Genomic DNA, 14,885 nt, shown 5'->3' on the forward strand with positions numbered 1-14,885 from the left:
GACCATTTCAGTATTTTCTTATCGTCATATTTAAAAACTTTTAACTATGAAGCTTTAGAGTGCCTCCTAACTACTAAGGAGACAAGTTATTGGGCCTGAGGGTAGAGTTAATTTTTCTGTTAGAGGAACAAGGAGGTATTTATCACTCAACTATTCTACTCAGAAACTAGCAGAGGCTTGTGGACTGAAATTCAATAGCAAATACACATAAAAAGGAATTTCATTTATCAGTTCTAATAAAAAGTGCCTCCTGAGTTTCAAAACGCTCTCCAGGTGGACGGGATCAATACCTAATGATCTGATCTTGGCCAAGACCTAAAATTAAGTTGGAAAGTATTAAACATATTTTAAAGAAAATAGTAATAATGGATACAACAAAGATGCTTAATAATTATACAAACAAAAAAGGATATAATTTAAGTTAAAGGGCATTATGAAGAAAAAGAAATGCTTCACAAACTATGATTCCCATGATAGACAAATGTAGAAGGAAGTGAAGGAAAGAATATTGTTACAACTTTGGTGTTCTTTTAAAATACTAAAGGTAACTTTATTTCTATTTTACCTAATAAGTTTTTAGAAGTGCATTCAAACTGCAGCTTTTAGAAAAAAGGAATAAAAACATCACTGCTCCAATAATATTCTAAGAAAAATTAATATAGTTTTCCAAAATATCTAAGTTATTTCTCGGGAATACTTGCACACCTGGGGGTGGGGGTGGGGGGTGGGTAACAACTTTTACAAAAGAAGTATATCATGCATTTAGACCATGCATTCTGCGTGTTGTTAACATTACCTTCTCAGTACATTTTCCTACACGGTGTGATATATCCTAATTAATAGAGAATCACAATGTTCTTCAGATTAGAATGAGTGATGTTTTTGAAGACCATTTTGGCTATTTGATATGCTTTTGTACAGATTTTTGAACAGCTTCCTCAAAGGATAAACAGCAAGTTTAGGTGCATAACAAGACTAATTCTTTTACAGCCAAAGCTGCCATAGTAACTTTATTAGTTTCTTTCATTTATATCTTTCTAAACCATTCTCCCACTTAGCTCTTGTCCTACTTTTGCAGATATCCAAGCTTAAATGAAACGGAAGGAAAAGGAAGTGACATGAGTATCTGGCCAATGATTTCTTAATGCAATTCAGATACCTGTGTATTATGACCAAATTTCAATTCTGTAGGAACTGGCTATTCATTTTGCAGATTATCCAGATTCTGCATTTCTGCTTTGACTATTAATATGTTTAGGGCATTTTCTTTTCAAAAGTAAACCCACCAGAGGGTAAGAAAAAGAGAGGAAACTCACCCTATGAAGACTACATCTGTTATCAGCTCAAGTAACAGGCAAGTCATTGAATGAATAAGAACTATTTATTATCATTATAATGGATAATTTTAATTCAGAAGTTTAAAAACCAGCGTTTCTTGGAAGGATGTGACTTGAGGACACATTCTGTTTAGCCTGTACGGTGCTAAAGAAGCAAATGTAATCCAACATTTAAAAAGAGAGGTCACAAAAAAAGTTAGTTTTTTAACTTCCTCCTACCACCAAATGAAAAGATTTGGCAGTAGTTGGCCAAACGCCAACAGAAACAATGGCTAAAGAAGAGCAGTAGCTCTCCCCTTTCAAGGGAAAAGGGCTATAGTCCCCACCATCTGCTGTTGTCACTAACACCAAGATCAAATGTCAGTAGTCATTTGTCATCAATGTTTACCTTTCTTTTTTAATTATTCAGAATATTTCCCTGGACTCATGAAGAAATAACAAATATACCTAAAGACCCTCATGTTTCTAGAACATGGGAAAGAACACTATTACATGTTCAGTATACAAGTAAATTTATCTCTGCAGAAGACTTCAACTTAAAATATCATGATGAAATAAGTCACAAAAAGACCTTATTTGTATTAATTCTAGTAACACACCAGAAGTTGAGTGTTTGATCCATGCAATAATTCATAGAAGAAGACAGATGATTGTTTTGTGATATTTAAAAGTATGGTGAAGAAGGCTTCATTTCATTGTTTTTATGTTTGTTTAATCAACAACTGTATAGGCTTTCTGAAAATTGACATATCATTTGTTGCTTGGTTCTAAGAATGTTTTACAGAGACAAGAAACTTCTGTTTACAAGTACTTATTAAGTTTCTAAAATTAAATATCTACAATTGCTCTGAACTTTATTTTTCTAAGGCCAGATTTCATTACAGTTTTTTTTTTTTACTGTTACAAGTAAATTCAGTATCTAGAGAAAATAATTTTATTTATATAGACAGTGTTTGTGTTTTAAAATTGCTCCTGGTATTAATATAAAGTAATAAACAAAAAGCTATTTTAACATTGTATATTTTTTAAATGTTCATAACAAGAAATCACAAACCATACCATTATTTTGTTTCTTGGTTTTGGTACTGATTAACATGGACAACCCTTCAACAATTAGTCCCATTTAGTAAATTAGACCACTGTGTATTTTTGAAACATTGTAATTTAATGTTGGCTAGTTACTAATTTTATATGCTACTTATTAATATGAATGCTTTGTTCATAATTTTTCTAAGTATTTTTAGTGTATACTACAGTAATGATGATTTTTAATTTCTCCCCCACAGATAAAGCAAGTTTTCAATTTTGTTTACCATTCTCATTGCTATAGTTCATCAGCATGCCACAAAAGACAGTCAAGAGCTTCTCACTGGCGGGATCTGTTTTACTGCACAGTGACCTTAAATGGTCAACTACAATCTGTGCACCACCTGCTTGGTCAACTGCACTTCTGCCCTCATCTGTAAAACAAAGAGTCAAATTAAAAATAAAAGAAAAAAGAAATGTACCTTAAAATTCCAAATACAAAACATAACAGAGTTATTCCTTATTTAGTAAGCAGAAAATAAACCAAAGTAGGGCATTAAATGTCTTCTTAGAAAGCAAAACAAAACAAATAAACATGGAAATGGGGGTGGGATGGGGAAGAGAGGCAATCACTTTTTAGGAGAAAAAAGATTATTCTCATTGGTATCATATAGGAATTTAAAGAACTTCTCTGTGTCCTAAGAGTTTATGGCTGACGTGAAATTTTTTGCCTTCTCTTTCACAAATGACAACTCTGTGTAAGAGGAAAAAAACTGGAACTAAAATTTGATTGGAATTTTTTTCTCAGTTTGGAAACTGTATCTTTCTCTCAGTGGTTTCAAAGTCAGTTACTATCAAAGACAACCATCTGCAGTACAGCATAACTCTAGATTACAATATGTAATTCCTAAAGACTAGTACTAGGGTCTTTTTACTGGCATTTTCTATAGTACATAAGCATATTTCCTTTTTTAATTCTTAGTAGTTTGCGTTTCATTTTTCCTTATTCTCTCCATTCAAGAAAACACCAATACACTTAAACAGTACAATCAATGGTCAAATGGTCAAACATACCTTCTTCTATATGTACATCTACATCACATAGAAGAGATATCATTTAACTGTCGGAACATAGATATCACTTTAAAATACTTTTGCAAACCTTGAACACAGAATTAGAAAAAGATGAAAGAATATGTCCTTCTAAATCTGATTTCCTTATATAAAATATGATAGACCTGAGAACAGTGCATGCAATAAAAATGAAAGCCACAAATGTGAACCAAATATATAATTTAAATTTACAAGTAGCCATATTAAAAACATAAAAAGTGAAAAATTAGTTTTAGCAATATGTTTTACTCAATCCACAATCTCTAAAATATGATCACTGCAATACACAATAAAATTGCTAGCGAAATATTTTACATTCTCGTCTTAGTAATGAATCTTTGAGAGCCAAGTGTATTTTATATTTTACACTACAGTTACATGTCTGTTCAGACTAGCCACATTTCAATAGCTCAAGAGTCAAATCTGGATAGTGGCTGCCATACTGAATTGTGCAGCTATAGAAGCATACAAAAGGATCAGTAGAAGAAATGCCTCATAAAAGAATTACTGCTATGAAATTAGCTAGTAAATGAAATCTAATAAATCTAATAAAAGAACTGAAACTAAGATCATATCTTTATAACTGTTGCTGAATCATAATAGAAAATGAAACAATACATATCATTTCCTGTGGCAGAAATACACACACAACTTACATAGGAGGGCTTCATAATGTTTGAAAATTTTAAGGCAATCTGTACTAAAACAAAATACTTGTGGTCACTTAAGTTTTGTGCCATGCCCACTTGGCTTCACTGTACTGTTATATAGATGCAGAAAAGGACCCTATGTTAATTAGCTAATAAGAGCAGAGAAAATTCTTCAGTGCCAGAGTAACTAGTCACATGAGCCAGCCAACTATAACACATATCTCATTGAGATATCTTGGTCATATCTCATTTAGAGTTTTCTTTTCCAATAACATAAATGCAAATTATCTAAACTGCTGGGCAATCTGTATGCAGATCATGTCAGAAAAAACTAAATATCAGGATGACAAATCTAGCTCAGACCTTCAGTATTATGCACATACAGTATTTATTGCTGTTTAGTCACTGAATAATGTCCGACTCTTGCAACTGCATGGACTGTAGCCCTCCAGGATACTCTGTCCATGGGATTTCCCAGGCAAGAATACCGGAGCAGGTTGCCATTTCCTTCTCCAGGGGATTATCCTGACCGAGGCATTAAACCCACATCTCCTTCACTGGCAGGCAGATTCTCCACCACTGAGCCACTTGGGAAGCCCACATATACCATATACCCCCACCCCTAAATTGCAAAGTTCAAATAGTTTTTGATTCTAACTGTTGAGTAAGTATAGGCTTTCAAAATATAAACTGTGTGTGCTTAGAAAGCTAAGCTGGCTTCCTTTTGATATTCAGGTACTCAATTTAATTCAAGAAACTTTAATACAAATTTATTCAACAAATTTGTTCATCAAATTCAGTAATGCAATAAGTAAGAACATAACTACAATTAAAATGCAAATTACCTACTTGTGTTTCAGGGCCACAGTATTTTTCTTCCCTTCCTCTGCTTTCCTTCTTCTTTCCCTTCCTCCCAGCTTGCCCTGTTTGCACTGTCTACAACACACCTATGTGTTATCAAGAGTTGGGGCTGCAGAGTGTAAGCTCAAATCTCTACCTTAGAAATTACATTATTACCAAATTTAGGACGAAAAGCACATATAAATATCTGAGTTAGAGAATTTTACTAAAATAAAGAATCTGAAGATGCAAAGAAACAATAACGTTGTGTCCATTTACTCTATCAAAACCAGTGAATAAGTTTTTAAAGGTATCTCACAAATTATTTAAGATATATATTAGAACATGTCATTACACAAGTCCATTCAAACTGTTTTTCCACAGTAAAGGTAGCTCTATAGCTTTATGCTACCATATTAAAATGAGTATTATTATCGTTCGCTTGAAAATAAGTTTCAAAAGATTCCTTATCCTAAACTTTCATATCCCTGAATGTAGGCTCACTTTTAACTCTCTGACAATAAGTGACTTCTAATTTGTGAAGCACCCTGAGTTGTCACTTCTAGAAATATAATTTACATTTTTATTGTCCATAAATGTAAGTATCCAACCACTTGAAAGTGCAGCCCACGAACTCTTTAAGCCCTGCTACATTCTTTAATGATGACTTGTCACACAGAGTAGCTTCCAGCACAAATAAGAGCACTACATAAGAGTCTGGCTTTATGAAGTAGGGCTAATGAAATACTGCACTTGATATTACTCTTCAGTTCAGCAGCCAAAACAAGGAAGCAATGAAATTTGTATGTCATGTTTATTATGCCTCACAAATGAGAAAAAAATGTGAGCAAGTTGGTATTCCACCATCAGGTACAAGTTATGCACTAAGGCTGAGGAAAGAACCTGAAGACAACCACTGAATACAATTCAGATTTGCTCCTATGTTGTGGCTCAGCCAGTAAAGAATCCGCCTGCAATGCGGGAGACCTGGGTTCAATCCCTGGGTTGGGAAGATCCCCTGGAGAAGGGAATGGCTACCCACTCCAGTATTCTGGCCTGGAGAATTCCATGGACTGTATAGTCTATAGGGTTGCAGAGTGGACAGGACTGAGTGACTTTCACTTCACTTTCCCAAAAGCCTCATACATAGTAGGCATTCAATATGTACTGAATGAATGAGGCCTTAGGCTACATTTTGGTAAATTACAATTCACCTTGGGGATGGGAGAGTGGGAGAAAGAGGAGGGAGGAGGCAGGGAAAGGGAGAGAAATGGGAATGAAAATCATTTAGTCCTTTTTTAACGATTAAACCACAATATGGTTCAGCTTTCCTTGTGTTCTGAGCTTTACTTAAATGAAACCATGTTGTATTCCTTCTTTTTGTGCCTTCTTACACTGAACAGTGTGTTTATGATATCCATCTACTCTGTTACAGGCTTCTCTGCTGTATAATATTCATTGTACAAACACATCATAATTATTTATTTATTCCTTTGCTGATTATTATTTGGGAGGTTTTTAGGTTTGGGCTATTACTTACAATACCCAGGTTGGTATTGTTGGTTCATAGGCTCTGCGCAGCTTCCACTTGTTAAGACAATGACAAACAGGCTTCCAAAGCCAGCACACATTCCCTCCATCAGTGTGTGAGTTCCTGTCACCTCACTCCTTCACGACAGCGGGCATTCCACTTGATTGTTAACAGGATTGTTAACTTGATTAATAACCTATTATTAGATCAACAGTCTACTTGATTGTTAAATCTGATGGGTGAGGTTGAACCTACTGCAGAATATACAAAGCAGGTCTTTGCTGACGGCCGACTTTCCCATACATTTAATAAGACAGATAACTTAGTTCAAGAGTTTACAGCATGTACGTAGAGGTAAAAACAATTCATGCTGAGGGAGGGAGAGACAGATGAATGGATGCGTACACAGATACTAGAATTTGGAAGGAAATGAAAAGAGAGCCAAGTAGCTGGTAGAAGCTATCAAGCCTATGGACTAATTATGACTGGATAGGCACAATTCTGGAACTTTTTAACACTCTTGCTTATAGAAAGCCTTACTGTAACATCACCAAATAAACTGTCTTTTTAAAATCATTTCAATAATCACCAGTTTTCCTGAGAGAGACTTTGGAAGGCTTATATCTTTGAAAGGACTGAGGAGGAAGAATGGGGAAGCAGAATGGTGTTGGATGTCAAAGAAGCCTATAATTTACAATAGCAAATTTTATCTAAAATTAATTTTTAAAAGAATTTAGTTTCATAATCTAAATGTATGATTTCCATGCTACATTCTACTTTTGTGGTTTAAACATCATTTTTTCATATTTCTTTTCAAAAATTCTCAGTATCAAATACAAATTATAAAAATCTGTTTTAAAATTATGCCTACATATCTATTTGATAGGTTTTCCTCCCACCCTCTACTTATTTGTACAATAACAGAATCTTCATTCCTTAGGCATCCATCTGCTCAAACTACTTATTGCCCAGCAGAAGTAACAATCCTCTGTGACGTAAGGCGTGGTTACTGTGGTGACGATTATGATGCCGCAATTCAGAAAATTATGACTGCACGTGGGAAATAAACTACAGGAGCAGGTCACACCTATAATCTTTCATCTAAAGTTTGTTAAAATTTAATATTGACAAACATGAGAAAAGTGTGTGTTGTGGAAAGACTACTGAATAAATTATCTTTTGTGTTGTCAAAGAAGTTTTAGCGACTAAAGGGTTCGCTTTACACGTTATACCGTCATGGATTTGGGCACTACCTAACCCTGTTTTCTATAAAAACATCCTGCACAAATGCCCTGCAAGTGTTAATTAACAATGCTGGCTGTGCACAGGCTGCGCGCGCACACATAAGTGCTAGAGATTTGTCATAATTAAAGCTGGTATGGAGCAGAAAGCTAGCAAAGGTTTTTTAGGGTTGCTGCTGCTGCTAAGTCGCTTCAGTCGTGTCCGACTCTGTACAACCCCACAGACGGCAGCCCACCAGGCTCTGCCTTCCCTGGGATTCTCCAGGCAAGAACACTGGAGTGGGTTGCCATTTCCTTCTCCAATGAATGAAAGTGAAAAGTGAAAGTGAAGTCACTCAGTCGTGTCTGAGTCTGTGTGACCCCAGAGATGGCAGCCCACCAGGCTCCTCTGTCCATGCGATTTTCCAGCAAGAGTACTGGAGTTGGGGTGCCATTGCCTTCTCGGATGATAAATTAGCTAAGAAGATAAATTATAAATGATGTTTCATTTTTCTTATATTTCAACTCAGAATTTGCTTAAAGAAACTGTAATGATTAAATATCAGCATTCTGAACTAAAACTTGGGAAACTGAATTCTAATTCAATGTTCCCTTATGAAACATTAAAAACATATTTTGGAATACTTTTACCATTTAGTTAAGCAAGACAACAGCACTAGTTTGGTGTTAACTGTGAGTCTTTTTAAAAGGTTTATTTATGAAAAATTCTTGAGTAAAAGATACCCAAAATCTTTTTAGTGTATCCGTGAACTTAACAATTACTAAAAGCAATCTACATTTGGTGTGGGGTACTATTTTATTTTTTCTATTTTTTGGCCTTGCCACATGGTATGTGGGATCTTAGTTCCTGGGGATCTTAGTTCCTGAAAAGAAATCAAACTCGTTCCCCCTGTGTTGAAGTGAAAGTGAAGTCACTCAGTCGTGTACGACTCTTTGCGACCCCATGGCCTGTAGCCTACCCAGCTCCTCCGTCCATGGGATTTTCCAGGCAAGAGTACTGGAATGGGGTGCCATTGCCTTCTCCTGTGTTGAAAGCTCAGTCTTAACCACTGGACCTTCAGGGAAATCTGAGACCAATCTACATTGACAGATAAAATCTATTTCACATATAGACAAAATAGAAGAAATAGACAAAATCTAGTTCACAAGAGATTAAAGAGGAATGGTATGATAACACAATTTTCATATCCATATCAAAACTGATAGAGAGTCACACACACACATATCCCTTCATTGAGATCCATGTTGACAGTGAGATATTTCCAAATCTCTGAGAAAAACATGCTTTGACTAACAATATCAGAATCACAGCAAACAATGAACAAATTAACAATCTCTTCTTTAACTCTGTAAAACTGATGGCCTTATGAACAATGACAAACCCTTAAAATTATGCTGCCCATCTTTTCACACACCCGTCACATTACCTATGATGAGCCATCCAAACAGTCACAACTTTTAAAAGTCCCTCCCTTTCCAACTTCTGTGTTCTTGACAGAAAACATGCCTCAACTTTTACAGAGAGAAAAGAGAACACAACAGATACAATCTTTCTCACACTTTCATCTTCTGCACTATTAGACCGAGGATAATATGCTTCTTTTCCCAATCACTTTCAGAATCTCATACTGTAATTAAAGTTCAGCTATAGCTAATTAAGGGCAAAGAAGATTTATTTTCAACAGAAAGTCACTTTCCTCTTCAAGTAAATAAAGTTGTAGACATGTAATAAACTGAGGACCTGAATGCAAAGAACGTTTAACGATGAAATTCTTGGGACTACTCCTGGTTGTTGGCGTAAAAATGAGCATTTTTGTTACCTAAAATTTGAAATGTCATTTCAATAAGGCAAGGCAGAAGTTTTTAATATTTAAAAACCTATAGTATCACTGAGGCAATGACTTCAAAAATAACTATAATAAGGTCTTTAAGTTAAGGGTTTTGTTAACTTTGCCCATAAGAGAGCTTCTTACCCTCTACTGAAGTCAGTTTCCTAATCTGGAAAGGAGGGGAAGAGGAGGAGAAGATGCTCAAACTTCTTTTTAGCTTTGACATTCTCTTATTCATTTCAATTTCTACTTCTATTTCTACTGTGTCCATGTTGTGCAAACAGGAAGTACTTAGTATATGCTGTGTATGTTTTTTTAATGTTTTAAATTTATCTATTCTAGCTTTCCAATTATTAATAATTATATTAGTAATTTAGGTACTTATTTTAATGTTCCCAAATAAACACCACTAGAGACTATAAAGGCTTACGGCAGATAAATCAGAAATCCTTTTCATAAACTAAGCTAGAAAGCTGAGCTCTGAAAAATTATACTGTCTAGAAATAATAGTCATAATTTTTGATGTGCTTTTACTTAGTGAACAGAGAGGTGATTCAGAATAGATGCTTAAAGTCAAAACAATTATAACACAAGTCTTTACTAGCATTGGTTTGGAAAAGACAAAGACATCACAGTAACATTTATTTTAATCATGTTTCCCGTGTTTTTTCCTTCAGACTCTACTACTCTGCCACCTTTAAGTCTCTATGAACAAATACTTTGTTACAACAGAATCTGAACATGTATAATATATACTGAACAAGGATTTTAAAACAAACAATACAAATCAGACTCACTTTAAATGCAGGGGCACAAATACTATTCTGAGCCTTTTTTAGTCAATAACAAACTATAACTGAGATTAGAATCCTAGATTTTAAGCTTCAAAGAGCCCTTAAAGTGCCCATTCATTTTCAGTGAATATCAGCCACATGTGTTATGAAATTCAGATGTCTTAGATGACTAAATGAAAAGTATTACTCAAAATCTCCAAACTATTTCACAGCTGAGTTAAAAAAAAATGACTGAATTTCTAAAGTCTGCCAGAATTCTGTATGAATAATGCTACAAATAAGGAGTAAATATGATAAAGTTTGTAAATATTTTCATTAAAATATGATTTTAAAAATTCAGCTGCTATCTTTAAATTTACCTGAATTGAAAAGTAATCAAATACCAAGTTTCTTCCTATAAAAAACAAATTTATGACACACAGATTTAGTCTTGAGTATATTCTTAGACTGTCTTTTGGATTCATTAGTTTAATATCTTTATCTGAGATAATACTACTGATAAAAGAGTATGTTTTTGAAACACAGACATTATTTCTGCTCTTTATGGGTCAATTCTGTCTTGCAAAAATGTATTTTCAAGTACTAACCCCCAGTACCTCAGACCTTATTGAGAAATATGGTCACTGCAGAGAGTTAAGATGAGGTCACATCGTGTTTCAGTGGGTCGTTAATCTAATAGGACTGTTATTCTTATAAGAAGAGAGAGATGCAGACAGGAGAATGCCATGAGAAGACACAGAAACACAAATGGAAAAGGCATTTGTGAAGAGCGTGTGGTGACAGAAGCAGAGCCTGGAGTTCGGGCCACAAGCCAAAGAATTCCAAAGAGAGAGGGAGAAAAGGAAAAAAAAAAATCTCTGCCTACAGGTTAAAAGGGAGCATGGTCCTGCTTGACGTCTTGATTTTGAAGTTACAGCCTCTACAACTATAAAACAAACTTCTGTTGTTTTAAACCACCAGTTTGTGGTATTCTGTTATAGTATTCCCAAGAAACCAACACACTGCTCTACATAAACAGTGTAAAATATTCAAGCCTCATCTTAAAAAAAGGAATATTTGACATTACTTGGCATTAAGTAAGCCTATGCTATATACTCAGATTTTACACATCTCACAGAAATTAGTTTTCAGATTACTAACAATAGTATTTCTCAAGCAATTATATACTATAGGATTTTAATTACTTAATAATATAGGACATTTTGTTATTTAATCAATATAGAGCTTTAATTATTTACTTACCTATTTAATTATTTAATTACATGCAGCAATTATGATATGGGTACAACCAACAGAAAATTATAGCTTCTTTCCTCAACACTTAATCTACTTTGAATTTTTTTTCTACTTAGCACCAGAATGTTTAGAAATGGGTTTTGCTCCAGGGATTAAACTAACGGTGATGGATGTTCTTCATGGTGCTTTTCATTAATAGTCCACCACTGGAAGAGGAACAGGTGTATGGGGAGAATTTCTTTGTGGAATAGGCAGGCATGAATGGCTAAAGAGACAGCAGGAACACTAAAAAAAAAAAAAAACCCTTCTAGTACTCTTCCTCTAAGTACAAGGTAAGAACAGTCTGTTACTGAAGTTCTAAAGATGACTGCACTGGAGTCAAGTAAGCAATAGCAAAAGATGAATCCAGCTGAACTTCTGACTAGACTGGGTGCTCTTCCACCCCATATTAACTGCCTGAAATAAAAGGAAACTTGCTTATTTCCAGAGATTAATATTGTTAACTTCAGTTTCTATTGTTTTTCTACATACAATGTCCAGCATTCAATACAAAATTAAGAGGTACATTTAAAAAAGAAAGGAAAAAATAATTCACTGCCAAGAAATAACTCAATCATCAGAATGAGACTGACAGGTAACTAAGATGTCAGAACTATCAATAGGGACTTTAAAATAATCATGATTAATATATTAAAGAACTTAGTAAAAAAGGTGAATATCCATGTAGAGATATGGAATTTTGTTGAGAAATAGAAATTATAAGAGTTAAACGGAGATGTCAGAAATCAAAAAACTATCAAAGATAAAGAATTATTTCAAAAGGCTGAACAGTGGACTCAGCAAAACAAAGGAAAGGCTCAGTGAACTTGCAGAGCAATAGAAATAATAAAAATTAAAACATAAAGACAAGAAGAGAAGGGAAACCCCAAAGCACCTACAAGCTGACAGAAAATAGCAAATGGTCTAACATAACTAAAACTGGAATCCCAGCAGGAGGAAATATTGAAAACAGGGTAGAAGGAATATTTAAAGAGCTAACAGGGAAACATTTGCAAAAAATAATGAAAGACATCAGACCACAAATCTATGAAGTTTAAGGGCCCTTCCCTGTCTCCCCAGCAAGGAAAACAAAATAAAAATACACACCAAATAGCCAAGCTGCTGAAAGATCAAAGGAAGAGAGACTCTTCTGAAGGCAGCCAGAGGGGAAAAAAAAGTTATATTTATATTTGGAATAGCAAAAATAAGAATATAGCAGACTTCTCATCCAAACTATGCTAGCTAGAAAATAACAGAATAATATCTTTGAAGCATCGAAAGAAAAAAAGCAACCTGTTAACAAAAGCTTCCCAGGCAGGAGGTTACAATACGGGACAAAAAATCTGGCTATATACAAAACCAAGGAACACTAAAAAGGATAAAAAGAAAATCAAAGTAAACACAAACATTTTTTTCTGTTTTAAAAAGATATCTGTCTAAAGTGTAAAAAACAACAATATATTGTCGGGTCTCTAACATACGTAAAAACAAAATATATGACAATAATATCACAAAGAATGGAAGGAAGGATTAGGAGCACACAGTTGTAAGATGATTAAACTATATGTGATATAACACTATTTGATGGTAAATTGTGGTAAGTTAAAGATATATATGGGCAACCAATTAAAAAGATGCATAAAAGCCAATAATAATGAGGAAAATAAAATTACCCAATTTATCCAGTGAAACTGACACATTTGATTATAGAAAAGGTATTTATTAATGTTAACTTAGCCTTTATGTGAGGCACTGTGGATATAAACAGGAACATAAGAAGGCTTTCCTTTTACAGAGTTCCTATCTCAGTGAGGGAGACAGAATAGTAAACCACAAAAACTTCAATACAATTTTTTACAGGGTGTTATAGAAGCACAGAGAAGGGAACATATACCTCTTCTGGAGGAACAGGTGGGAAAAGGAAGTTTATATAAAACTTCACAGAAATTAAATGTTCATGGTAAACAAAGTACATTCATCTAAGACCTATAAATTATGAATCCATAATAAAAGAGATTTATGCAGTAAAGTTAATCTCTAGCTTGCCTGTAATCTAAGCTAAACACTATATAATAGGAGTAATAGATCCTTAAACTACTGATTAATGACATAAATTACATACTCAGTTTAATCAAGATACTTTAAGACTTGGGGCCAAATTAGCACTAATTATCCACTTTTATTAATCAAACTGTGTTGGGGGTACCTACAATGTTTCACAAGCTGAGTTAGATCTGGGGAATACAAAGATAACTAATTCATAGTTCAGGAGAGAAAATGAAGGAAAATATTGAAACAATAAGCACAATTAAGTTTTTCACAGTACAATGCAGGCACAAATGAAGTTTTACCTAGAAGAGTTAGAAACACATTCATTGCCATATTTCTCAGAGTGTTTCTCAAGTCCTGAATAGTATTTTTTAGGTCTATATGATGAAAAAAACCTCAACTGTATACTTTTTTGTTTAGATTCTGATTGGATTCCCTTCCTTATTAACTACTGAGGCAAAATTTATATAAAATAAACCATATAGGTTTAAAATGTATAATTTATGAGTTTTGACAGTTTAGCACACCCAAGAAAATACCAATACAATCAAATACAAAACTATCACCATCAAAAGATTCCTCACGTCCTCTTGTAGGCCACCTTTCCCTCTATCTCTAGATAATCAGTGGTTTCTGTCACTTTGTATATATACATTCACACAGCATGATTCTTCTATGTTTAGCTTCTTTGCCTCAGCCTATGATTCTAAGATTTATAATTTCAAGTATGTAAGTGATTTATTCTTTATTGCTGAGTAGTATTCCACTGTATGGGTATGTCACAGGTTTTTGTTTTTAATCTGTTCACTTACACTGAGAAGACATTGGGATCTTTCTACTTTGGGGCTATTGTGATTACACCTGCACTGAAAGCTGGTGTATAAGGTTTTGGTTAAATATCCAGGAAAGAAAAGGCTGGATCTCATGAGGTGTACACATTTGTGAGTATATGGCTTTTGAGCACTAATACAACTGAAAGACTATGGGGTGCCACTGAAAATTTATATTTTAAAAGTTCTCAAATACAGTAAAAATGGAAAATTCCTAAAAGAAAGCCCAATGGATGTATTACTGAGCATAGTTCAGTTCAGTCGCTCAGTAGTGTCCAACTCTTTGCGACCCTATCAATTGCAGCACGCCAGGCCTCCCTGTCCATCACCAACTCCCGGAGTTCACTCAGACTCACGTCCATCGAGTCAG

At 34.4% G+C, this 14,885-nt stretch overlaps 1 protein-coding gene across 5 annotated transcripts in view; it reads right to left on the reverse strand.

Annotated features, from left to right (window-relative positions):
• RAP1GDS1 (Rap1 GTPase-GDP dissociation stimulator 1) overlaps positions 1–14,885 on the reverse strand; it is a 164,797-nt gene that overhangs the window by 49,106 nt on the left and 100,806 nt on the right. For 3 of the 5 annotated variants that reach the window (XM_040237815.1, XM_040237814.1, XM_040237817.1), the window contains exon 5: positions 2,651–2,797. The exons of the other annotated variants lie outside the window; for them this stretch is intronic. In XM_040237815.1, the coding sequence (XP_040093749.1) occupies positions 2,651–2,797 (147 nt within the window). The remainder of the gene's footprint in view (positions 1–2,650; positions 2,798–14,885) is intronic. 5 annotated transcript variants of the gene reach the window in all.

The sequence above is a fragment of the Oryx dammah genome, unplaced genomic scaffold (genome assembly GCF_014754425.2).
Source record: "Oryx dammah isolate SB20612 unplaced genomic scaffold, SCBI_Odam_1.1 HiC_scaffold_3, whole genome shotgun sequence".
Classification (NCBI taxonomy): domain Eukaryota; kingdom Metazoa; phylum Chordata; class Mammalia; order Artiodactyla; family Bovidae; genus Oryx; species Oryx dammah.